General features: G+C 54.7%; 2 protein-coding genes across 4 annotated transcripts; both read left to right on the forward strand.

The window, feature by feature from the left end:
- The first annotated feature begins 1 nt into the window (after nucleotide 1).
- On the forward strand, nucleotides 2-2,527 carry LAMTOR2 (late endosomal/lysosomal adaptor, MAPK and MTOR activator 2). The gene is made up of 4 exons (XM_078854942.1): nucleotides 2-210; nucleotides 881-1,043; nucleotides 1,424-1,513; nucleotides 1,916-2,527. Exons 1-4 carry the CDS (start codon nucleotides 143-145, stop codon nucleotides 1,970-1,972), a joined length of 378 nt encoding a protein of 125 aa, XP_078711068.1. The 5' UTR covers nucleotides 2-142; the 3' UTR covers nucleotides 1,973-2,527.
- A 1,271-nt stretch (nucleotides 2,528-3,798) lies between these two features.
- Nucleotides 3,799-26,194, forward strand: LOC144931049 (FERM domain-containing protein 5-like). Of its 3 annotated transcripts, XM_078854944.1 has the most exons (13): nucleotides 3,799-4,344; nucleotides 5,341-5,445; nucleotides 6,309-6,351; nucleotides 8,393-8,471; nucleotides 8,723-8,820; nucleotides 9,477-9,600; nucleotides 12,555-12,642; nucleotides 13,279-13,367; nucleotides 13,798-13,861; nucleotides 14,996-15,084; nucleotides 15,668-15,739; nucleotides 16,318-16,677; nucleotides 23,208-23,365. In XM_078854944.1, the coding sequence occupies exons 1-13, from the start codon at nucleotides 4,225-4,227 to the stop codon at nucleotides 23,227-23,229; spliced, it is 1,353 nt and encodes a 450-aa protein (XP_078711070.1). In that variant the 5' UTR covers nucleotides 3,799-4,224; the 3' UTR covers nucleotides 23,230-23,365. The 3 variants fall into 3 exon arrangements, with proteins under 3 accessions (XP_078711070.1, XP_078711069.1, XP_078711071.1); XM_078854943.1 differs by lacking the exon at nucleotides 23,208-23,365 and having other exon boundaries at nucleotides 16,318-18,798; XM_078854945.1 differs by lacking the exons at nucleotides 3,799-4,344; nucleotides 5,341-5,445; nucleotides 6,309-6,351; ... (7 more) ...; nucleotides 15,668-15,739; nucleotides 16,318-16,677 and adding an exon at nucleotides 18,901-19,811 and having other exon boundaries at nucleotides 23,208-26,194.
- The last annotated feature ends 48 nt before the right edge of the window (nucleotides 26,195-26,242 follow it).

A 26,242-nucleotide genomic window follows, 5' to 3' on the forward strand; every position in this document is an offset into this window, starting at 1 on the left:
CCCGGAAGTGGCGACACTCAAAAGCGCCACCACCGCTGTTGTTGCTGCTGCGAAGTTGTTGTTGTTGTTGCTGCTTCTTGTGCTCTTCTCTCTCTTGCTTGTTGTGGTCCTCGTGATTGTTGTTGTTGCGCCTCCTTCAACTATGCTGAAGCCCAAAGCCCTCACGCAAGTGCTGAGCCAGGCGAACACGTCGGGAGTGCAGAGCACGCTGTGAGTATCAGGGCGCGCGATGTCCCCACCCCGTGGTGGCTCCATTGAGGCTGCCCCTCCAGCCCCTTAACGACGAGAATGTTCCCTCCACTTGTGTTCTCGGCAGTCTTTTCACTACAGTCTGTACCCCCCCCCCCCTCCCGACTGTTCGCCACTGCGTCTTCGTGCCAGTCTCCTCCTTGTTCCCAGACCGAGTGTTACTCTCAGCTCTTGCCCCGAACGAACGTTCCCTCCAGGCCCTTGCCTGCTCCCGATTGTCCCGACAGCGTTGTTGTTGTTGTTTCCCCCTCTTGTCCCCTCACGAGAGTCTCTTCCCTCGTTCGGTTCCCGTAGAGTGCAGCCGTGGCCACCCGGCGTCTACCGAGCCGCGCCACCATCAAAGAATGAATGTCGCCCGTGTTGTCCCGACAACTCTCAATATATCTACACACACAGACACTGCGTGTACACTTGGCTCCGTGCAGAACTCACGGCTCCTGGTCTTGTGGAGGTTGGCCACCCGTGCCATAAACATCGTTATCTCAAGGCTCACCACAGTCGGCCTTTCTGTGACAATGCCAGGCGTACATCCAGTACGACGACGACGACGATGATGATGATTATTTGTAATGATACGCGCAATATTTGCTGTGTACCATCCCGTGTCACACCCCCACCACCCCTGTCCCAGGCTTCTCAATAACGAGGGCTCCCTGCTCGCCTACTCGGGATACGGCGACACGGACGCACGGGTCACCGCCGCCATCGCCAGCAACATCTGGGCGGCGTATGAGAAAAACGGGCGGCAGGTCTTCAACGAGGACAAGCTCAAGTACATCCTCATGGACTGCATGGTGAGCACAGCGCGGGGCTCGCCACGACTGGGACGAGGAGTGGGCGGGGGGGGGGGTTAGGCGAAGTTCCAGAGGTGGGGAGAGGTCTATTATGGGGAGAGATAGTGCTGGTGTCAGGTTGGTCCGGTGTTTTAGGATCAGACATAGGGGATAGGGTCTGCTTGGCTGGTTCAATAGGACTTGAGTCTGGTTGTCTTAATTGTTAGGGATATGGTCCGGTTAACAAGTATTTCTTGAGATTCGGATGTAGCGATAGTCTGATTAACCTGTTAGGATTGGGAGTAGTCCGTGGTAAGGCTATGGCTTTGGTTAGTTTGTTAGCTCTCCAGTCTGGTTGGCTCGTTATTAATGAGTGATGTGCGGGTGTCTTGTTGTGACAGGAGGGGAAGGTGGCCATCGCGAGGGTGGCAAATCTGCTGCTGTGCATCTACGCCAAGGAGACGGTCGGCTTCGGAATCCTCAAAGCCAAGGTGCTGCCCGCCATGGTTGTGCACTCGTTTGCCCGTGTCACCTCCGAGATTCGGGGCGTCGCTTGTCTCGTTTGTCCTAGAAACATTTCAAGTTACATTTATTGATGGGTATCATGTCGCAAGATGAAATAATTACCCTTTGAAATTCTCGCAGAAGGCGGTTTAACATTACCCCACGTTAGACAACAACCTCCGTAAATAGATGTTACAGGATGGCTTTTGAGATCGCTTAAATTCCTTTGATCCATTTTGGAAACAATTTCTGACACTGCCTCAGGGCTTTCAACGGCGGCGATGAGCAGACACTTTTAACTGCTGGTGCGTCCATGTGCGCGGGACCCTGACCCCACGATGCGTTTCTCTGTCCCCACGATGCGTTTCTCTGTCCCCACTCCCTGACAGGCCCAGGCCCTCGTGGAGTACCTGGAAGAGCCGCTCATGCAGGTAGCCGCATCGTAAATCTTGACCGCGCAACCCCCCTCGCCGGGGTCGGGTGGGGTCGAGGGCGTAGGGGCGGCACCAGCTCCATCTCTGCTTCATCACCAACCCCCAGAACCTGCTACAGGTCATAGCACCTGGAGCCTGTGGAATTCCGTGTATGTACAAGATAGGCATGTAACGGGGATTCGCAACCTCGCTTAGTGGTTCGACGCACACGGCACGAATCGGTTTGACGCACAAGCCACGAATCGGGGTAATGATTAAATTTACAAGTAATTTCTTTTTCATGTTTTTACTTTTTTCATTTACGTTTTTCAATTTCTCTTACTTGTACAGTTTTTGCTGCTCCCTTAGTTTAAATGTAAAATAACCATATAAATATAAATAGTCCAGAGCATAAATAGCTCAGAGCATGTCATGCACACACGATTTGACAACTGCACTGCGAGTGTCGGAATCTTTTATAATCAAGCGATGCACTCGTTACGTTTCCATAAAAAAACAATGGTGACGTTACTTGGCCGATTTTTGACCAGTCTTGCAGTGGTGTAAATACATAATCAACGATTTTTGGGTTTAGATCGCGTTATTTATAAATGTGTCGTAACCCTCCACCACCCGACACGGCCAATCAGTAAAAAAAGTGTCACGTTGACAAAAGACAAATAGTTCACTGCTTTAGCCCACCGGTGTGTTGAAGCGTGAAACCACAACATTTACAATTTGAGTACGACGTTTCGCTGGTAATTGCATCCAGCATCATCGGGCAATTCTGGTAATTGCATCCAGCATCATCGGGCAATTCTGGCGAATTGCCCGATGATGCTGGATGCAATTACCAGCGAAACGTCGTACTCAAATTGTAAATGTTGTGGTTTCACGCTTCAACACACCGGTGGGCTAAAGCAGTGAACTATTTGTCTTTTGTCAACGTGACACTTTTTTTACTGATTGGCCGTGTCGGGTGGTGGAGGGTTACGACACATTTATAAATAACGCGATCTAAACCCAAAAATCGTTGATTATGAACAATATTGGTCGCGAAAGCCTACGTGTTAAACGGTGTAAATACAGTCCGAGACAAAATATACCTTGGCTCACAGAAATATCGGTAAACATTAATTTGAACTCAATTATTACGTGATGCTACTGCGTAGGCAGTGGTGCGCAAAATATAACAAAAAATCTTGCACATTCGTCAATAACACCGTGACCTTAAAGGAAAAATAAATATCATTCGCGATGTTACTGTCAATGGCCCTGCTTCATCGAACATATTTAAGGCCGCGGTGTTATTTACGGATGTGTTGAGTTTTCTAGGTGTTTGGAACCCAGGTGAGCGTGCCACTGAAACACAATCTCGTTTGCAACGGAGACCTGCAGAACAAACAGAAGCATTAACATGTCGAGTGCAATGTATTCAGTGCTGAAAACGTAGTGGGCTTTTGTTGTGCTGCTCTGTAGAAAGCCAATTGTGTGGTTATGGGAAATTGTTGCGAGCGAGCGGTTATGATGATGGTGGCGAGTCGTTTTCGGTCTGTACTTTATTACGGAGGCGGACCGACATGTTCCGTATTCATGTTCACATTGTGAGCAATGTGTATTGTTTTGCCTTTCATTATTATGCTGCGTTTGTTGAATAAATTAAAATCAGTCATCTGGTTTACGCCTCGCCTTTGTTGGGAAACGATTTAGAATCTTTCTCAGACATTGTTGATACGTATTCTACCGTGTTACTAGGCACACGTCGACTCCAGGATGCGATTGTCGTCACAGCGAGATGACGAGGAGGAGGAGGGGATTGACGGAGCGAGGGGGGCAGCTTTATGGGGGGCACTGGGCGGAGTCATTTGGAGTAGAGAAGGGGGGGGGGAGATTTGGGACGGAGCGCGCAGACAGCGGCTCACAGTGGGAGGCAGACGAGAGAAGAAGCTGGCTACGGAGGAATCGGTAAAGAGAAGACGAACTGGGATTTAAAACAGATTTACCACCCCTTCGCCGCCTCTGTGTGTGTCCGTCCACTCTGAGCTCGAAGAAAGCGGTGAAGCCAGAAAAATCGTAGAATATGTGACGAGCACACGCTGCAAGGAAGAGGAGCGAAGGAGGGAAGGAATACATCTGGGCTCGAATAAACACGAGCAGAGAGGGTGGTTGCGTTTGAGTGAGCAAGACATGAGTGGAGATGAGACCCTGAGCTTGGAGTAATTGAAGCGAAGTGGTCAACGCTGCACTGGGGAGGGGAGGCTGCACTCGCTGCTCGGGGCTGAGCAATGACGACGGCGATGACGATGATGATGAGGCTCCGCAGCGGCAGCAGCAGCAGCAGCCTCGCCCTGGTGCCGTGCACCGTGAGGCTCCCGGACGGCTCCGAGATCACCTGCCAGGTGCAGGTGAGGCGAGGCCACGCCTGCATGGCGCGCACGTGCGTGAGTGTCTGTGGGCAACACGACACACAACGTGGCTTTGTGATGTCTAAATGTCGCTGTACAGAATACGGGGGCATGTTGACGGATAGAAATAGGCAGTCAATCCGAGGCAGAGGGAAAACATGAAGGTCTTGAGTGTGGACTTGAACAAGGGTATGTAGTCTGCATGGATGGCAGGGAGATGAGAATGAGCGAACGATGGCTCGGGGCTTCGATAGAAAGCCGTGGTTGCTGGAGTGGAGAGAGTGGTGGGGAGGAGAGTGAGGTGAGAGGGTCGAGGTAGGCAGGGATGAGTCGCTGTATGATAACACTCATTCCTAGTGTGTGTATCCCTCTGTTAACGTGGGTGCGTGTGTATGTACTGTGCATTTGCATCTATACGCACGTTTATGTGTACCATCAGCTGCAAGTGATATATCAACCAGGTACTGTTTCACCCCTAGGTAGACTCAGCCTTAAAATTAGTATCTCTGGGGAGACAAAGGCGGCCGGGCGTGGTGCTGACTAACCACCGTGTCGCGGGCCATGCTTTCTATCAGCACTTACAAGGTCGCACTCGTCACACACGAAGCACTTGCCACGTGAACCACAAGACCTCGCTCATCTCTTGAAGGAGCAAAAACCATCACGCAAACTCCGGCGGTCGTCCTCGCAGCAGCAGCGGCTTTTCGCTCAGCCATCGAACAAAGACGGCCACTGCATCGCGCGCTTTCAGATGCGCTTCTGTGGGCGTCTGGAAAACTTTGCCATTGGGAGCTATGCACTTTTAAATCGTCGATTGAAAACTCATTTTATTAGAACTGCTCTTTGTCTTTATAGTTTGCTGTCCTTTCCCCGCACCTCCGATTAGCACGGTGGGCTATGCATGCTGCGAAATAAGTTCAAAATGCATATACACCCTTGCCCAAATAGCCCGTGTTATCTGTACGGGGGACCTTTATCTTTGTGCAATGCGCGCAGGCCGGCGGCACGGCTCGCGCGCTGCTGCTGCGCGTGTGCGAGCGCCTCGGACTGGCGGAGAATCCGTGCCTCGGGCTGCGACACGTGGACTCGGACAAGCAACGGGTGCCGGCTCCTCCTCTCGCTCACACTCCTGCCCACGTGGGGTCCCGTGTGGGGGTCCCGTGTGTGTCGCGCAAGGCCGTAGCAATGGAGTCAATATTGGGGGGGACCAAATATTCCAGGGAGTCCGCGGGTCCCCCCCACCCCCCAGAAAAAAAATATAATTTTGAAAACTAATTTCCAACCATTTCCTGTATAAAATGTAAAAAAATTCACTAACACATAGAATGGACTTTTTATTTATTTTGTACAATAATGTCTAATAGTGTATTGTATTACGTTGCTCTGTTTTTTCTCTTTTACCTTTTCTTGTTTCATTGTATGTAATGGCAGATATTAAGCATTAATAAAGTACAATCATAACCACAATCATATAAACATAAATATATTTTATAGCAATATATTGGGGGGGACATTTTGAACATATTTGAATATAATATATTATCATTACGGCCCTGGTGTCGGGCGTCTATGTGTGTCGCGCGCGCGCGTGCGTGTGTGAACCTTGTGTGCACGCTAAGAGCACGTGCCCCAACAGCGTGTTAAGGCGAAACGGCGGAAAATTTGTCTTTGATATTTGAAAATTGTGTATTCTGTGTGTGTCCCGTGTGTGTGTGTCCTGTGTGTGTTTGTGTCCTGTATGTAGCATGTCTGTGTCACGTGTGGCCTGCGTGTGTGTTCTGTGTGTTCCGCGTGTGTGTCTATGTATGTATGTGATGTGTGTCCTCTGTTAAGTATGTCCGTTGTGTGTTCTGTGTGCTATGCGTGTCCCGTATTCCCCCTGTATCTTCCTTCTGTGTCGTGTCCTTTCTAATCTACGTATCATGTTGTCTTGTGTGTGTTGTGTGTGTTCTCTGTGTGTTTAGCACTGGCTGGACCTCGCTAAATCCGTGGCAAAACAGATCACGAGTGAGTGGCGTTTCCCCCTCTCTCGCTCTCCCACTCACGGACTTCGCCCCCCCCCCCCTATTCCACGGTGGTGTGAGTGAGGGTCGAGCAGCGAGCGGTGGGGGTGGTGGTGGGGGTGGTGGTGGTGGTGAGGATGGAGGGTGACAGGGTGCCTTTGTTAAATTGTCGCTCGCCTGTCGGAGCGAGTTCGTCAGCGCGAATTCTCTGCCAGTCTGACATTGATCTGTCACCCCCCCCCCCCACTTCACAATCAGACAATAACATTTCCTGAAAATGAAGCTTATGGAATAGGCGACATTTCAGGCAATGTCCCTTCTTCACAGCGGATAGGGCGGCCTCTCTATGTGCAGTGAAGGGCCTTTTAAGGCCGTGCTTTTGACGAGTGTGTTGAGGGGTTTGTGTTGTTGTTGTTGTTGCGTGTGATTGTGCACCGCTGCCAACGTAGAGTCACCAACACAAATGTTTCTGTCAAAGTCATTCAAACCATCTCGCCGCGGTTCCGCAGGAGCAGCTGTGTGCAAGCGATGGAAATTTCACGTTGAAATGAGACGAGCACTTTAGATTGCCAACAATGTATCATATTGATATATACTATATATTTTTGGTTTTAATACTGCGTTTAACCGACCAGCATTTGCTTTGTTTAACAAGGCTGCTGATGAGCGCATTGAATGCTGAAACTGGTCCATATTAGCCAAGAAAGTTCATATAGTCACGAACTAAAATATTGTATTTGATTTGATTTAGAGAGACGGCAGAAAGTCTGTTTATATTCAAGGTCCATAATGTGCCCCAGCATAATGAATTTTGTTGATGATGATAATAATGATGCTTATGCTCGAGATATTAAAAGAAATGGGCGCACATTCACAATGCACATATAGAATAACTGACGTTTAAGTACATACGAGTGTAACGTATGCGTCACGATGCACATGCACTAGACCATACATTAGCTACAGATAAGGCACGCGCGTCAATGAATGTTAATGTCAAGACGTGAACACACACAGCGACGGAAATACACACGGAGAAAACACACGGACCCACACATACAAAGACCACCCGTGTCCAGCCTCAACAGACCGTTGGGGCGAGTACTGTGAAGGCCGGCACGGTAGGCGAGGCGTTGGGTGGCCAGCACCCCGCCCGGCCGCCTTTGTCTCCCCGCACCAGACACACACGCGCAGACACACACGCACGCAAAGTCTCCTTGTCGCGGGGAGGGCGTCCCGGGACCCCGGGCGAGCGCGTCTGGGGCCCTGACAGCGATGGTCATCGTTATAATGACTTAGTCTTCCCCGCCCACACAAGCACACACACACACGCGCATCGATACAGAGACAAAGATCCCCCGTATAGCCTTTGACTCTTCGGGGTTAAGTGCTGTTGGCGAGTTACGCCGATGAAGGCTGGAACGCCACACGAGGGGGTGGGGAGACAGAACCACGCCCGAACGCCTTTGTCTCTCCGCAACAGACGCACGCACGCGGATCACACGCCAACTCCACATTCCTATGGCGAGAAGCACTCTGACTCTCAAAATGATGGTAATACAAAACAGCTTAGTATTGAATTCGCCAAAAATGTACGTTGAACTTCTTTCGCACCGTACGTAGCCAACTGTGCTAATCGTAACAACTTAAAATACTTAACGCATCGATAATTAGTGCCAATGTGAAGTGTTCGCGGTTGTGCTGCTGTGCGGCTCTCCGATGTGTTTTTTCTAGGGTCTTATCGCGCTTCGTCCGGCACCATGTCCGACGTTTCGCTGCACACGCTGCAGAGCGTCACGTTCTCCCCACGCGCTGGGAGTTGCAATCCTTAAGAATCTCCCAGCATGAAGAGCGATGCGTCGAAACCTCGCGGCAACCCCAAGTAGACTCTGGCGGATAATCCTTGCAAGTGGGGGATGTGTCGAGTCGACTCCAATGGACGTGTGACCCTTGTTGGGGCCGTGCTGTGTAAAATATCTTTATAGCTCATCGGATTCCTCCAGTGCAAATCAATATTCTGATTGTGTGTGTGTGTGCGCGAGCAGCTGAACCTCCGTACCGCGTGTGCTTCCGAGTCCGGGTTTACCCGAGTCAGCCGGCGCAGATCCTGGACCGAGGAGTCCGGTAGGAGCCAAATCGCTCTTCCCACTCACGCGTGCCATTCAACTGGCGACTATTTAAAATGATGTACATTCGTAATCATCAACACTGGACATCTGTGTCAAAAAGCTGTTAAATTGATATCCGTCGTGGCCACGTGCAGACGATTGTAAGCGCCTGTGGGTTTATTGACGTGTGAATTGACGATGTGTTTAAGTGCTCTGCAGCTGATTTGCGGACGCGTGTCCACGGCTTGTGGGTGTCTCGCGGCGCAGGAACTTCGTGTACCTGCAGCTGAAGCGCGACATCTCGCACGCGAGGCTGCAGTGCCCGCGCGCCGACGCCGCGTGGCTCTCGGCGTGTGCTCTCCAGGGTACACACACACACGCGCGTGTACACCCAGTTATATAGGGACATACGTAGAGTTACAAAGACAAAGATTTTCCCGTATAGCCTTTAACAGACTGTTGGGGCAAGAGCCCCTATGAAGGTTGGGGACGGCACGCGGGGGGGTGGTGTGGCCAGAACCACGCCCGGCCGCCTTTGTCTCCCCAGCGGCGATGTTTTAACATATCGCACCAGGTGCTCATTTGAGGCTGAGTCGACCTATAGGGAGGCCTAGGACCGATTCAAATATCCGCCACTGTTATTAGTCGTGAGCGGGAATCGAACTCGGGTAGCCAGGTTTGTAGCGCTCTGTGCTAACCACTGCGCCACCGCTCCCCATACATACAGTACAGTATATACACATACACAGAGTCATAGAGACTTACGCGCATACATAGATGTATACAGCCACGCGTGCCTTGCAGGTTCACACGCACACTGGTCGTGTCACGTTTGCCTTGCCACGTTCCACCTGGCACACGTGCCTCCTCGCCGCGTGGCACGGGTGTACCCCCACATGCCACCTGTGCCCTGTGTGTCCTGCCACGTGCCATAGCCCCCACGAGAGTGTTCCATCGCATACGCCACTTTGCCACGGGCCACTTGCCACGCGTTGTCCTGCCACGTGCCGTCTTTCCACAGCCGAGCTGGGCGACTCCAGCCCCGCGGAGCACGGCGAGGACTACGTCAGCCGGCACTGGTTCCTGCCACGACGCTCGGAGCGCACCGAGAGACTCGTCGCTACCCTGCACACAGACCGACTCCGGTACCTGGAGCCCTCCCTGCTCCCCACAGCCGGCTCCAGCTCCTCTCGGATAGGGGGGTGGGGGAGGGAGGGAGGTGGGGAGGAACACATGTTTTTTGATCCATATGTTAGTTTGTTTGGTCAGGACACGTGGTGGCTTTGTGTCAAAATTATTTTCATTACCCCTCCAACACCTGACACGATTGTCACGTTCACAAACTTTATTGACCTCGCGAGCCTCCGAATGTGAGCCACCAGGCTCTGAAGCGCAAGGCGCCTGGTCGGGTAGAATAATCGAGCGTCAACATCGCAATGAAGTCGCTGGCCGTGTCTGGCCCGCGAGTCTCGGGGTCCCCGCCTTTAGAGTACCACTCGAGTAGAGCGTGCGATGACCACCGAGTAGCACGACAGACTGGAGCACACGGACTCGCTGCAGAGTGCGGTGAACACCCACGTCGTCTGCACGCTGCGCCACTGGACTGAACCTCATCGGCAAAGAGCCTCTTGGGAACGCACCACGACTCTCTGACAGACCTGGTCTTCACCTGAGGACGGCTGCTTGCGTTGTGGCCGAAACGTCGTGAGAATAATTTTATTATGCTTTATTTTTATTATTTTATTATTTCCCTTCTACGTGACTTTACCGAAAGAGCCAAGAAGATTGATCCCTCCAGTCACGAAAGCTTTAAATCGAAATCTCTGTGGGTTGCCAAATCTCATCGGGCCAGACCGAGGCATCTTTAGGATTCTCGTGATTGTTTTTCTTCCAGTAAAGTCCGCGTCTCAGAGAGGCGGCGTCGAGACCAGAGTGCAGCATACATCTAAATATATCCGTATGGTAAAATAAAATAAAATTTGCTAAGGGGTCCTGGGGGTTCCTTGTTGGAGGGAGATGAGGATTCAGGGGGTTGGGGGTGGGGGGAGGTGCCCCCCTCGCCCCCACCCCTGCCGTGGCCCCACGGCGCTGCTGTCAGGATGGAGGGGAGAGGGGCGAGAAGAAGCGAAGCTGCTGTAGCGACAGCGGCCTCCAGGCGCCAACCCCTGTCCCGCCGCGTCTCATGTCTGCGCGTCTCCTCCGTCCGTGGCCTCTGTGTCTCGGTGTGTCCTGTCTCTGTGTTTCATATCTCCGTGTCCCCTTGTCGCTGTGTCTCCCTCTCTCTTTCTGTCTCCAGTGTCTACCTGTTTCCTCCCCCTCCGTGTCCCATGTCTCCGTACCCCCACTTTTCATCCGTGTCTCACCCATCCCATTCAGTCAACCCACAGCACCTGGGCACGTCCCTTTGACCTCCTCGCGAGACTTTGACACTTCACGGGGCATGGATGTGCACCTAGCCTGGCATCAGCGCTGTGGTGGCGTCACCGCCACTGGCGACTGTTGTTGTTATCTATATGTGCGCATGGGGCTGTGCGTGTGTGTGCACGCCAGTGACGACTATCTGCACCGATTCTGGACCTACCCGAAGTCGACTGGGCCTCAAATGAGTACCCGGTGCGATGTGTAAACGTCGCCACTGGGGAGACAAAGGCGGCCGGGCGCGCTGCTGGTCACACCACCACCTCGTGTGCCCTGGTGGCTTTCATAAGTGCTCGCTAACAGCACTTGCCCCTCCAGTCTGTTGAAGGCTACGCGGGGTATCTTTGTCTTTTTGTGCGCGTGTTTGCTGTGCACTTAGGACTCCAATCACTCGCACTTGAGTGCGACCACTCGTGATTTGCCGGGGGGCAATTAGGAGGTAAGGGGGGGGGCTTTAGGTGACCCCCCCCCACAACATTGCCTGTATATATGAAATGTGAAGAAACAAAGAGACACTCCACTATTTAGCCTTGTAGACCGTAGTGCCGCTTACCGCTGTTAGCGAGCACCTATCAAGGATGCGCTACGGGGTTTGTCGTGATGTTGTTTACCCAGCCGAGACGTGAAGATGTTGACACCACACCCCACTTCCACGTTGACAGCCACGTGCTACACACATGACCACCCTCTGCTGTCAGGGCGGGGATCTAACCCCGGTGGGCAGCCTTGCAGGCCGCGGCGGTGAGATGACCACTGCACCGCTGCCCCCCCCCCCGCCCGAACCCGTTACCCCTTCCCCCGCTCCCCCCCCCCCAGATAATCATGCACGTGGAAATAATGAATCAAATACGAGTCCTCCAATGCGCGTTAATTAGTCTTGACGCTCGCTAGCCGAGGGGCAACGGTCATCGCCTTCGCATCTCATTCCCGGGCCGAGAGCACGCTCCAACTTCTGTGGGGTTCATTGGGGGGGGGGGGGCAGAGGGGGGCAGGGGGGGCTGTCTCCCCCGCCCCCCCCCCCCATATCCCAGTGGGGGGGAGGGGGGGTGCTCTCTCAGCGATGAGGAGATGACCCTGGGGAGATCTGCTGGACTGGTTGTTGAAGAGGAGGAGATGGAGTAGGGGCAGGGGGGGGGAGAGATGCTGATGGAATTGGGGTGTACAGCCCCCCCCCCCCCGGCTAACAATGTCTCCGTCTCTGCCCCTCGGGGCGTTGCTTTGTTCGGATGACAAAAGGGGGTAATAATTAAATAAACACGCGAGGCTTCGTTCGGACGCGGTTTAAGTGCGCCTTGTTATACAAGTGAATGTGTCCGCTACGGTGGATACAGACCACGGGAGATGTCGCGCAGAGGGGAAGAAGCGGGGTGGGGGGGGCAGCAGCCTGTACGTTTGTGGGCTCGTGTTCAAATCCCTGCTCAGACTCGACTCAGCCCCACCAGCATCACCATCGTCATTGACTCAGGAACGCATGCGTGCTTGGTGTGACGTGTCAACATAACCGCGGGAGAGACAAAGGCGGCCGGGCGGTGCGCTAATCGCATCGTTGCATCGTGTGTCGTGTTGACCTTCGTTATGTGCTCGCTAACAGCCCTTGCCCCAACAGTCGGTAGGCTATAGGGGGGGGGAGCTTTGTCTTTGTGATGAGCCCTGACCACGTGCGGTCCGCTCTCCCCCGCAGGGGACAGGGCGCGGAGGAGGCCGAGTGGAACTTCCTGCGGAGGGCCGCGGGGCTCAGCACCTACGGCGTGGACCCGCACCCGTGCAAAGTGAGCAGGCTCTTATCCAGCAGTGGAGAGACCACGGCCGATTACAATGACGGTGGTTCCAAGGGGGCGATTCTACACAACCCGTGTTCTGTTTTCAGGCAAATCAGAGCTCTTCCGCGTCGCATGGGACGTTCTTAGCAATCATCAGGCGCGTGTAGCGCGTAACGACTGATGGGAACTGGGTGCAGTTTCAGGTGAACCGGGCACGGGTTCAAGTTTCAAGGTGATTTTTTTTTTACCGGGAGAGAACTTCAAGAGACCAGCATCCGAGTCTCGTTTGGGTCACCGAAATGTCAAAAGCAGAACAAATAAAGTGCAGCAATGAAGCGATTAGAAGTCAGCTCAAAAAGCAGCCGTGTCACACGAGAAATAAAAAAATACAGTATTGCACAAACGTATATCAATGTAACGTATAATCCCTGTCGCACATATCGGCCCGAATCTATAATTAAGTTACATAAACATGAAACACAAAGAATGCAATCATGCAAATGTATGAACACATTATTTGGTGGCGCTGCTACATGCGGAAACAACTCAACACGCTCGTCAACAGGCGACGTTTGGGGCAGTGTCCCCTCTTCAGAGCCCACGTGCCTCTATGTAGACGGGTGTCCCTCGTCGGCGCGTGCGCAGGACGAGTCCGGGGAGCGGGTCTTCCTCGCCTTCACTCCCGCGGGCTTCGTCGTCTTCCAGGGCGGGAAGAAAGTCGTCCTCCTACCCTGGTCAGCGACTCTCCTCTTGAAGTCGACCTTGATAACTGTCCACCTCGACTCCTCCTCATCCTCTTTATACGTCATCATCACCATCATCATCCTAGCCATCACTCTTTCTCATCACGATCCTTCCTTCACCCGCGTCGTCACCATATCTACTCATCGTCATAAGCACATTGTATCCTCCCCATCACCACCATCCTTCCTCCTCCACATCATCAACACCACCATCCTTCCTCCTCCACATCATCAACACCATCCTTCCTCCTCCTCCACATCATCACCACCATCCTTCCTCCTCCACATCATCAACACCATCCTTGATCCTCCTCCGCCTCATCGTCAGCATCATCACAATCCCTCCTTCTCTGCCCGGCGCTTCTGTGGCTGGTGTCGCGCCGAGACGGATGTGTTCTCTGCTCCTGTGCTCCCCTCGCAGGGCGGACGTGCTGAAGTTTCGAGTGGAGGAGTGGAGACTCTCGGTGTACGGGATTCAGAAGGAGGTGTGTGAGTGAGTGTGTATACAAGTATCGTATCATAGGTGCTGGCTAGCAGCACTTGCCCCAACAGTTTGTCAAGGCTATACAGGGGGATCTTTGTCTTTGTGTGTAAGTGGTGAGCGATAGTGTGGCGGTGAGCACGTTGCGCTCCTAACTCAGGGACACGAGTTCGATTCCCGCTCATATCCAACATCAGTGACGAAGATTTGAACCGGTCTTTGGCCTCTCTTAGGTCGACTCGGACTTAAATGAGTACCTTTGTCATTTCCCATGTGACATTCCCCGTTCTCTTGAATGAGATTCTGACTGGGTTCGTCTGCCATCTGGCGGCCATGCTCGGTATCGCTGCTAGGATCCCAAGTGAATGACGGATTATTTGACTCCCTCGGTAGGAATGCCCCATAGACTCCCCATTCATATCAATGCGGATTCCTGCGAATCCCGTGCCAAGTCTCAGGACCAACAACACACTGGCGATTCCACGGTTCCAGGAATCGCTTAGGAATTCGCATCGTGATTCTTGAGAATTTGCTCAACGCTACATTGTTGATGCAACCAGGTGAGAATTACAGAGACCAGGCTCTGTCTCATTTGTTCAAGAGGGCTCTGGGTCACCACAATGGCAAAAGCAATAGTGTACCATCAAAGGTACTGTAATGAAGAAAATATAAATAAGAGTAAAAACAATTACGTTTCAGCAGAAATCGAAAAGAGCGCACCAACATAATTTACATTAAGACCCCGCGGATGAGATTCACATTTCCAGTAGCAAAGGTTTTCTTCGACAAATTACTTTAAAAACACTAATTAAACGTAAGTTACAGAAATACACGTGTGTGTGTGTCTGTGTGCATATATGGGCGTCAATTAATAACACCTGGGTCTGTCCTGTGACCACCTGCCAGCAGCGATCCATCCGCACTTCACGTGATATAGTCAAGGTGCACCTAGCTTGGCACAAGCGCCGTGGTGGCATCAACGAATCGCGGCTGCCTTTGCCTTTTGTTAATACGTGCACGGTTTATGACGGAATGCGCTCTGAAGCCTGCGAACTGAGTTCGATTCCCAGGCCGGGTTACCGTCTGTGGCGAGTGTGCCCTGAAGCGTTGCGTGGGTGCGCGTTTGTGCCCGCGGCAGAAGAAAGTGCTGCTCGAGTACCAGGCGGAGACTCCGCAGGCGGCCGGGCACACGTGGCAGTGCGCGACTCACAGCCAGCGCTTCTACAGGTGAGGCTCACACAGGTGAGAGTGACACAGGTGAAACTCACACAGGTGACACTCACACAGGTGACACTCACACAGGTGAGAGTCACACAGGTGAGAGTGACACAGGTGAGAGTCACACAGGTGAAACTCACACAGATGAAACTCACACAGGTGACACTCACACAGGTGGCACTCACACAGGTGACACTCACACAGGTGACACTCACACAGGTGAAACTCACGCAGGTGAAACTCACACAGGTGAGAGTGACACAGGTGACACTCACACAGGTGACACTCACACAGGTGAAACTCACACAGGTGACACTCACACAGGTGACACTCACACAGGTGAGACTCACACAGGTGACACTCACACAGTGAAACTCACACAGGTGACACTCACACAGGTGACACTCACACAGGTGAGACTCACACAGGTGACACTCACACAGGTGAGACTCACACAGGTGACACTCACACAGTGAAACTCACACAGGTGAAACTCACACAGGTGAAACTCACACAGGCCTGGCTCACACAGGCGTGGCTCATTATGAAAACCCCACTCGCTAATTGATTGACGTGCGCCCGTGCCGCGCAGGTACGAGGCCGCGAGGGAGATGACGTCGGGACGGCGACTTCTCTTCTTCTGGAAGAGCCGAGGACGCCACAGGTGAGTCCGCTACTGCTCCACGTCTCCGTGTTTCGACTTTCCTCCTCAACAAGGAGACCTGACCAAGTGGTGACAATTCGAGATTTCTATGGCGAGCTCCAAGATGATACATAGAGCTGAGATACAAGATTGAAGTCAAATATCACATTGTCTCGCTGCTCGCAGAAGCATGGCAATGGTACATCACTTGGTGCTGTTGTTGGAAATTACACATTACTATGCCAGGGACCAGTCGTTCAGATACAACCACCAAGTTTAATTTGTTTCACCGAGTTCAGGATGAGTCTCATTTGCAAAAGCGATCTGCGTCACCAAAACTGACAAAAGTGAAACAAAGAAAGTTACAGCGATGAGGGTGAATAGAAATCGGCGCAAAAACAAAACCCCGTCGTCACGTGAGTGATCGAAAAACTTTCACAAACAAAAAACAACGTTAACCAATACATTGCCAGCAGCGTAAGTCGTCTGAGCGAGATTAGTCTGAGCACAACTACAACGTCAAGTTACGGAAACGTGAAACGAATGTAAGATGACCATTGCCCTGCAGTGCAAACGGACGGTCGCCGTTGCCGTTGCAGGGCCGGCATGGACAGCAGTCAGAGCTGCCAGGCCTTCCCACGCCCGGGGCGCCCCGAGGCACCGCCTCCGGTGCCCAACAGCGTCTCCCTGCAGAGCGCCCTGCACCTGGGCGCCCTGCGGCTGCGGCCTGCGGCGTCCGCCGATGGCCTCGACCCCAGCGATGTCCTCGACCCCAGCGACGCGGCCGACGCCGGCGACACCGACGACACCGACGACACCGACATGAGCGGTCCAGCTGGTGCCACCCATACGGCCGGTGCCACCGACTCCGCCGACGCCGCTGGCACGGCTGAGCGTGGTGACGCCGACTCGAGCGTCATCGGCGTGGCCAGCTCCACCGACACCGACGTCCTGATCAGGTGTCCAGCACTCTTGTTCACTGTCGTTGTTGTTGTTGTTGTCGTTGTTGTCCATCTCTTATTTTACACCCTCCCGTGTCACGTAAACATATGTGTCCGCTGTCCACCCTTCGTCCGGTATTGTCCCATTCAGCGTCCAACCGTGTCATGCGTCCACCCACGGTTCGCGTCCGCCCTGGTATTTTGTTCACCCTCCTTTGTTAGCAAGCTGCCCATCCTCGTTCAACACCCACCCGGGTTCCATCTCCACCCGGGATTAGCTTCCACCGGTGTTGATCGTCCACCGGTGTTGATCGTCCACCCAGCGCGCTGACAGCCCCGCCACCTGCTGTGACCCCGCGCGACCTCCGGGGGAGGGGGGGGGTCCCCTCTCTGCTGTTGCTGCTGCTCGACAAGGGAGGGTAGCTCGGCGCGTCGCCCTCGTGGCTTTAGTTACTCGCGGCGCCGCCGCCGCCACTGCGCCACCGACTCGGAGTTCAGGTCGCTAATCCGCGAGCGACGTTTCACGTCTTGTTTCGTCTTTGTGGTGCCGGTGTTGGCTGAAAGAAAGTTTTCAACGGTTTATTTTAACATTCAAAAAGCATTCTGCCGATATCCGTTGCCAAGTGTTTGCCAATTTGGCAGTTTTCTACGGCGAAAATTGTGAGAAAACAGGTTTACACCTTGGTGCCGTTCGTGGTTGAGGTGGTGGTGGCGGTGGTGGACAGAGAGTGGTGGTAGAAAGTTGTCTTCAACACATTCCCTGAGCGTGACCCTTGAACCAATAAGCACGGAGAAGCGGGCAACGTTGGGCAGCGCCACACCACGGCGGCGTGACGATAACTTCCTTGAAGAGAGGCCAGGAACCTGAGATTTATAACCCAGATTTAGAGCTGCGATTTGTAACACAGATGAAAGGAGGGGGGGGGGGAGTTTCAAAGTGCGACTCTGTATCACTCAGCGACGCGGCTCATTCCTTGTCGCTGGGACACCGCCAATCGCGCTACGCCACTGCGAGCGTGGATGAGTGACACTCATTGTCGATCAGCCATGATCAGTGCACCGCTGGTTGAGCATCAATAACCTGAAGAATCATCAGGTGGAGAGGTGTCCAGTCCAGTCCAACACGGTGGCTCCCCGCGGAGGTCCCCGCTGGGGGAAGGAACCCCAGAGGGGGTAGAGGGGCTGCGGGGGTAAGGGGACCGTACCCTCCCCAGGGCCCATGGGGACAGTGCGCGCTCGTAGCGCCGCTATTTGCAAGCGGCGCGCTATTTATGGCCGGGCGGCGATGCCTGGCAGATTCCGCGCCGCCGTCGGCCAACCAACCCCTTCCAGCGGCGGCATTTGTCTCCCAAGCCCGACCCTGCTGATGGGACCCCGAGGGTCGAAACCCGCGCCGTGTAATGCTCCTTTAAGCACACGCGGTCGTGTGCTTAAGGGAGCGGAAAGCCCGCAGGCCGACGGACTCGAACCAGAGTTGTTGTACTTATAGTCGTGGTGGGATGGGGGGAGGGGGGACACTCTCTGCTTGTATTTGCTCTTGGAGCGGAAAGTCGACTTGGTTCTGTGTCACCAGGTGGGGACTCGAGACAGCCAAGGATGAGTCTCGTTTGTAAGCGTGACCGGGGCATCAGTCTGCCAGTAGGAATGGGGTGGGCGGCGATAATTTGGCCTACTCTTTGACACTGGTGAGACGTCTTAGAAGAATACCCACATTTTACCCCACCACCACCACCACAACCACATGCGACCTACCTCCCGATCGACTTTGCCTGTGGTGTAGCCATTTTTACTGCCGGGTGGACAGATAATGGAGCGGTGTGGGGGGGGGGGGGGGATTTAATTATTATTTTAAAATGCCAATTATTTCAACTGCCGCGGCGAGAGATCGGATCAGCAACCGCTCTCTCTCTCTCTCGCCTGGACAGACGTTCTTCTAAAGTCGCCGAGAGTGGCGCTGGACAATTGAGCCACGTGTTTATGAATCGTGAGTAAACCGACGTGAGAGCTCCTCCAATGGATGCGAGGCATGGGCGCGAAATCTGCAGAGACTCGCCAGGTTTGCCACTCACTTCGTCAAAAATGCGTCGCCAGACCCAGAGATGAAACGCGCTCACTTGCCAACACCCGCACGGCGGGGTTTGGCGGTGGTGGTGGTGATGATGGTGGTGGTGGTAAAACGAGGAGGAGGAGGGGGGGGATTGGAGAAAGGGGAGCCGGTGACGGCGAGGGGGGTAGGGCGCGGTGTGGGGGGCTGCGTGGGAGAGGGGAGTGGAGGCGTGCGCAGTTGTCCTCTCGCTCGGACAATTCGTCAACTCTCAGCCGGGGTTCGCGCCAGTGAGGGGATACACGCGGAGGGGATACGAGTCAAGGTGACACGAGGAAAGGGGATATGAGTCGAGGGAATACGAGGCAATAGGAGACGAGGCGAGGGGACACGCAGTGAGGTGTGTACCCCCTGACTTCCACACCCCCGTCTCTCCTCGGAGTCCCCGATCGGCTCCCGTTTGGCACCAGAATCTCGGGGCTCCAATGCAGCTCCCCGGACCCGGCTCATCGTCACCATCAGCTCGGCTTCTGTCGTAAAACAACAACAACAGCAGCAGCAACAACAACAACAGCAGCAGCAACAACAACAGCAGCTCTTGTGATTACACCGAACCGGACGGACAGGGAAGGGCATCGGGAGGCTGCGACCATGGTGAAGTGCCTGGTGAAAATCCGCACCAAGGTCAATGTCCATCTGCGCATGGTCAACCACTGTTACCGGGACGTCCGGGTTCGAGTCCTGAGCCTGGGACCCCGCATCCTGCGTCGTGCCATAGGTGGCATGCCCTTCCTGCCGGCGCTGATGTACGGCCCCCCCAGTGACAGCCCGGGCGCGGCCCTCAATCCGAACAGCCCCGTGGCCGGCACCCGCAGCGGCGCCTCCAGGGTTCACGAGGTTCCCGTCGAATTTGACGACGGCGACGACGACCACGCCGACGACGACTGCGGCGGCTACGGTGGCGTGGATGGCGCTGGTGTTGGGGAAGACGAGGACGTGGTGTTGGTTGCGAGGAGAGGGGATCCCACGGCGCGTGACGAAGCTGGGTTGACCGTGAGGGGTGTCCCAGGCGAGGGAGTTCTGCGCGCACCTGTGCGCAGGTGTTCAGGTGAGGGCGTTTGGCGACTAACGCGGCTAACGCTCTCTGTGTGTGTGCGCGTGTTTGAGGATTTCTGCGTCGGCCAGTCATCTCAGTCAGTCAACCCGTGGAACCTGGGTCTGCCCCGTGACCTCCTGCCGTCGAGCGTTCGACACTTCACGTGGCCTCAACGTGCACATAGCCTGGCACAAGCGCCGTGGTGACGTCACCGCCACTTAGTGGTGAATGGCGGTTGTTGTTGTTGAGGAATTTCTCTGTCGCGATCCGGGATTAGGCCGCTCCGCTCATCATGGGGGAGTGGTGAGTTCAAGTATCGGTCGGAAGGTCACATCGATATCAGGTTGATGATGTGAGCTGTCATGAACGCCTACATGTTAATGTCTCGTGCAATAAACTAAAATGTTTTCATCATCCAGGTTCAATGATCATCGCCTCTCCAGGGATATCGTCTCTGCGGAATCGTTATCATCACCATCATCATTATAATCTGCTTTCCGTCATTAACTCTCGAAGGTCATCATCTTCATCGTGTCTCCAGGGTCTATATAATCATAGACTGGTCCACGCCATACGAATGTGGAATTTCCACCACTGTCTTAGGTCCCCCAATAGACATGGGCACAGTCACACGCTTTGTTGAGCACGTAGACACCTTAACTTAACTTTGAAGGGACGGTCCAAGCGTGGTTGTACAGTACTATTTAAAGACTGACCCCTCGCCATAGGAATGTGGAATTTCCACTACTGGCTCAGGACCACCGACGGGATTGGTTTCCGTCCAGCGCGTTTACGAGCCCCGAGGCACTTTGACACCGACCTGAAATAGACGCGGGCGCAACGCCGCTCTGCACGCTGCGGCGCGCGAGCGCATTGTGTCGGGCGCGCGAGAGTGCCAGGCCACACCGACTCGCTACAATCTCCACCACGTCCACCCTCACGAGGCGTCCACCCTCACGAGGCGTGACACTGTTCGCGTCACACTACATCCCCGCACGCCCGGACAACCTAATCCCCCCAATTAAGGGGGCGCGTGCGCTGGGCCCGGCTCGCTCATCCGTTGGCGAAGGCACTAAAATAGAGCCACGCACGCGCGCGCATTCATACGTAACAACGACAAAGATCCCCCGTGTAGCCGACACAGGCTGTTGGGCCAAGTGCCCTTAGCGAGAACACATATGATGGCCGGAACGGCACACGAGTGAGTGGGTGGGTGGCCAGCACCACACGCGTGGAATTTCACACGCTACCACGCACGTAGCCGTACGTATGTATGTTGGACTTTTTCCCATCGTACGGAGCTAACCGCGCTAATCGGAGGTGCGTCCATAGACACACACACACGCGAATAAACACACACGCGAATAAACACACACACGCACACTCTCGTTACTTGAAGTCGGGTGCACTGAAGTAATTAAAGCCCGAGAACGGATTTAAGTCGTGGGGAAATTAATTTTCCATTGCCCTAATCCCCGACTTAATGCGTTATGGCAACGGAGTTTTTGAGCTGTGGTCCACGGAGCTGAGATCTGTTTGGGGTCCGTAGAGATGAGCATTGTGCGGGGGGGGGGGGGGGCGGTATTTGCCTTAGCGTTGAGGGGGGCAGCGTATCATCCCATAATAAGAATGGTGTCATGACATTTTTTTGGGTGAGATCGCGTGAGTGAAATGTGTGTCGTGCACCCTCTTCCACCTGACACAGCCACTTAGTAAAGTCGTCACGTGATGAACAAATATGGCAGAAACGTGTCGCTGCTCCAGCAGCACCGCCGGTGTGATGTTGGAGCAATATCACAACTGTTAGTACTCGGGTACGACGTTTCGCTGATAGTTACAAAAGCATAATCAGGTATTTCCCAAAATGTTTTTTTCGCGATCTGACCCAAAACAATCAATTATGACGCCACAACGCAGGTCGTGAAATCCCCCAACAACGTGGTTTTAAAGAACGATGTCCTTTATTTATCCGGGGACGGCTCACGGACTTGTTTCTGTAGGGTCCGTGCCGTGCCATGGAGTTTGGAAACATTCCTCGTGCTTTTTCTGCATTGTGGGAGCAAGTCAGGAATACCCCCGGGAGAAACCCCGACGCGCGTGCGGAGATCACGCGACGCAATTCGGCACGAGCGTGGGAATGAGCGGAATCTGAGGAAGCCGAGAAGAAGACGACAAGACGGGGGGCTCCAATGCGCAAGTATCCATGGGGGCCCTGGATGCTGTTATCTGATGGGGCACAGCACGTGGCGGGCCCACGCCCCCTGCCAAACTGATCGGCGACCAACCATCTCCGCTGCACGGCCACTTGGCCCAGCGGTGTAATGAAGCTGAGCGCCCTTCAGCCGCTAGCGGCCACGTGGTGCGGTGGTTATCGCCGCCAGAAAAAGACCCCGGGGTCCTCAGAGAGGAGAAACGGGACTCCGCGTGCACGCTCGAGGTGACGACAGCGTGACGATGCCGGTGGTGGTGGTGGTGGTGATGATCTGTTGTGGTGATGATGCTGATGCGATAACTACCACGCCACCGCTACCCACTAGCCTATATCTGTATTGTATGTTGAACTTCTTTCGCACCGTACGTAGCCAACCGTGAAAATCGGTGGCGATATGTTAACTACCTCGCTTGGTATACAGGAGGTCGTCGGTTCGATCGCGACCCTGATGCCTGCTGTATATTTGGAGTTTGCATGTTTGTCCGAGTCCTCCGGTCAACATCACGCGTTTAGAGTATTTGGCTGCTATAAATTCCCACCCGATAAGCCACTTCGTTGAGCTTTTATTTGTGACCAGGTCGCTTCTAAATAAGAGAGCTACATAGCTCAGTGGGTCTTACCTGGTTAACATACACAATGATGTGTTGTAGTTGTATACACGCGCAGATATACAGTACACACATGCAACTCGGTGGAATCTAATTGTCACTCACGTCCTGCCCATGGGGATGCCAACAAATAATCACGCAGCATGTCACGGCGTGTCACGGCGTGTCACATGTCTCAGCACTCAACCGACAGAAGGACACTGCCGACATCAGCGCTGCTGCAAGGTGGCCGTGTGGCTCACGAGCCAGAGCGCTGAGATCCTGGGCGCCACTCCGGGGGGTTGAGGCCGCCTGCGATGAGCCCCCCGGTCTCTCAGGCGCAGCGAGTCGATGGTCTCTGCGCCGTGTCGCCAGCGACTGCACGAAACCCCTCTTCACATTCAATTCATTTGACAACATTCAAACTCTGAGCATCTGAGAATGAAAACGATCAGTTTCACTGCAGCCCCATTCATGTGTGGACAGAGATCCCTTCAAGGCACTGCAGGAGTAGAGTCTGTGAATTGCGTGTGCGTCTCATTGGAATCACTTTGGATTTTTTTTGTTTAAAATATCGTTAATGAATTTAACGACGGTGTCAATTAACAGAGAGGAGCCCTCGCGGGAGTGAGGACGGTGAGGCGGCGGTGGTGGCTGGGCCATCGCGGCGCACGGCCGGGCCACCTCGCATCTCCGGCTCAAACGCGAGAGCCGACGGCGGCGGGGACCCACTCCGACCCCTGCCGCTCTTCCCCACAAAGACCCCTGGACGAGCCCCCGGTCTGCACGGCGAGCCCAACAGCAGCGGCGGCGGGGGCGGCGGCACCAAGCGCAGCTCGTTAGCGCACCACTCGCGGGACGCGGCGCCTCTCATCACGAACTGTGGCTCCGACGGTGGGGCGCTCATAGTCGCCTCCATCGCCCCGTGTGCGCCGCGTCTTGTGGGTGGCGATGCAACCGAGGGTGGAGTCGAGGGTGGAGGGCAACGCGAATTTAAAGGCGCGGCGGAGGACGAGTGCGCGCGTCGCCGCGATGGGGACGAGCGGGGACGAGCGCGGGCGTCGTGGGCGCGAGCCGCGTGCTCCGCGCTGGGGGTGCTCGCCGCCGCCTCTCTGCTCGCCACCGCCAACCTCCTGCTCCTCGTGCTCCTGCTGGAGTCTCCAGCCGAGCTGGAGCCGCTCCGCTGGATGCGGGAGTCGCCCTTCTTCCTGCACTTCCACTACGGCTACTACTGCCCCGCGCGCCGCTGGCTCGCCTGCTCGGTCATGAGGGTGATGGGGGACGCGTGACGGCTCCGTGACTCCGCGCTCGCCCGCCCGCCCGCTCGCTCGCTCGCTCCTCTCTCTCGCACACGCGCACAGACGCACCTGGCGGGGTGTGCGCGGGAGCTGGGTGCGTGGAGTGGGGACAGTGGACTGGGCACACCTAGGGAGGTGACTCCCCTGATGAGTCCCTGGGTGGCCGCTTCCTCTTTGGTTTCCCGGACAAGGACTCAAAGGCCACGGCGGAGAAGGAGAGCGGGGAGAAGGCGAGGGGCGAGGGATTGTGTGGAGTGCAGTTGTCGCGGGTGTGGTGGGTGAGCGGTGAGGCGGGTGAGTCGGGGGAGAGGTGAGCGAGCGAGCGAGCGAGTGGGTACGTGGAGGTGAGCGGAAGGCTCGTTGGGGCGTTGATCGATTGTGGGGAGGGTGGCGGTGCCGCGTGGGAGCGCGGGGACTGCCGCAGGCGTGCAGGGAAGAGGGGGGCTCGGGGCACGCGCCCGTGCTGGGCGTGAACGCGCGCGCGTGCGCAGGCATCACGTGGTAAAGCGTGGTCTATTGAGTATAAACCTGTGTCCATTGAGGTGGTACTCAACTCACAACCAGGAGGTCACGGATTCACATCTCAATCGACTCGACTCAGCACATCAGTTCCTGCTGAGTCGATAACAACAACACGAGTACCGCTTTGTGGGAAGTCAACAGCCGTTGTTGTATGGACAGACTGCCCTCTGCCATAGCGACGTGGAAGTTTCACCGTGGGCTCGGGGCCCTCAGTGGTGATGAGTTCCGCATCAACGCTCGTTCGAGCAGGGAGACGGTTATATTGGTAGACGTTGTAAATTATATACCCCAGAGCCGGTCCCAGCTACACGAATCCGTAATAATGATCCATCGCAGGTCTTCCATGCTTACCGGTCAGAACTGAGTACCGAGCCACCCTCTGACTGCGATTGTGCATTGTGGAAACCCCGTGGTGGATTACTATCGTGCATATTCTGGATTCTAAAGAAATCCATGTGAGTGTTTTTATTGTTTTTCCTCCACGCAATAGGTATTCCAAAACCTCCAATCCGCGCGCCGTTTTCTCCACCCTCAGCATGTCCGTGTTTTTTCCAGTCTCCACTTTCATCGTCCACTCGTCTCTGTGGAACAGTGGCGCAGCGATTAGCACCCTGCACTACGAAGCCGGCCAGTCCGAGTTCAATACCCAGCCACGGATGACATCGTCGCTGTGTGAATCACGAACCGCTCCCGTGACCGGTCGCCCGTGCGTGCCACGCGACCGCTGGGTGAGGCGTCCCCGCGTGTCGCTGGCGATTCACGGGTTGCGCAATGATGTCGGGAGCGAGCGACCCGGTTGCGTAACCGATCGCTCAGGCGAGGAGCCTCCCCAAGTCATCGCCCAACACCACTCGCCGATTGGTAAACATGGAGCGTCTGAGCCATGGGGGTGTAGAGGAGGAGACGGTTTTATTGGAGCATTGCTCACACAGGTGTACGTGCCATCGGCTATCGCGTGTAGTGTTAGTCTGACGGACTTGCCCGATGTTTCGTCGAGACGTGGCTGCATTTACTCTGTAGACGCCTCGTCAATGGTCCTCCTCGTGCTGCCAGTGTGACGGCGATCGTTCGTTCAGTGCAATGGCTTTATTCTTAAACGGATTTATACATTCAAATTGTTCTCGGAGTGAATGAATATAGGGAGCCAACGCGGCTTCATTGAGAGGTCATGCCGGCCAATTCGTTTTAATGTCACATCCTCGCCATCGCTGCCTTCCTTCTGCCAGATCCCAAACGATTGTTACACAGTCGACATGTAACCTTCAAGGAGGAGTCATTGCTACACTCTCATCAGAAACACCTGGCTGTAGGTTCCCCCCTCGTTAAACAGTCAGCCCGTCCTGCCATTACGGCTGTTACAGTCTCATCATCATCGTCATCACCATCGTCTGGATTGAGGTCTTCTCTTCCCCTTGCTCCAATGCCTGTCTCAGTGACCCTTGCCCTCCACCACCCTGCACACGTGTCCTACCGATCACAACCTCCTCCTACTCGTCCTGATCACAGCTTCATACGTGCGTACAACGCTGTCCCCCCGAGATTTATCGATGCGATGCCCGCTGTACTTGAGCCCGTGTATAGAGACGCGTCTCGGCGTGGCGTGTGGGGGAGGCTGTGGTTTATCGATGAGTCGGTTTGTTGTCTAATGCATGAGCAGCAGTGTACCTCGACCAGACCCCGTGCGTGCATTTGCCGGTCGCGATTCCCTTCGCCGCGTCACGATCGAGCCGGCCGGCGTGCGGCGTTTGTTGCTGTTGTTGGTGGCGGTGCGTGGGCGGGCGGGCGGGCGTCCTCTGGCAAAAGGAAAGCGCCCAAAGCCCCCGA

This window comes from Lampetra fluviatilis, chromosome 3 (assembly GCF_964198595.1).
Source record: "Lampetra fluviatilis chromosome 3, kcLamFluv1.1, whole genome shotgun sequence".
Lineage (NCBI taxonomy): Eukaryota > Metazoa > Chordata > Hyperoartia > Petromyzontiformes > Petromyzontidae > Lampetra > Lampetra fluviatilis.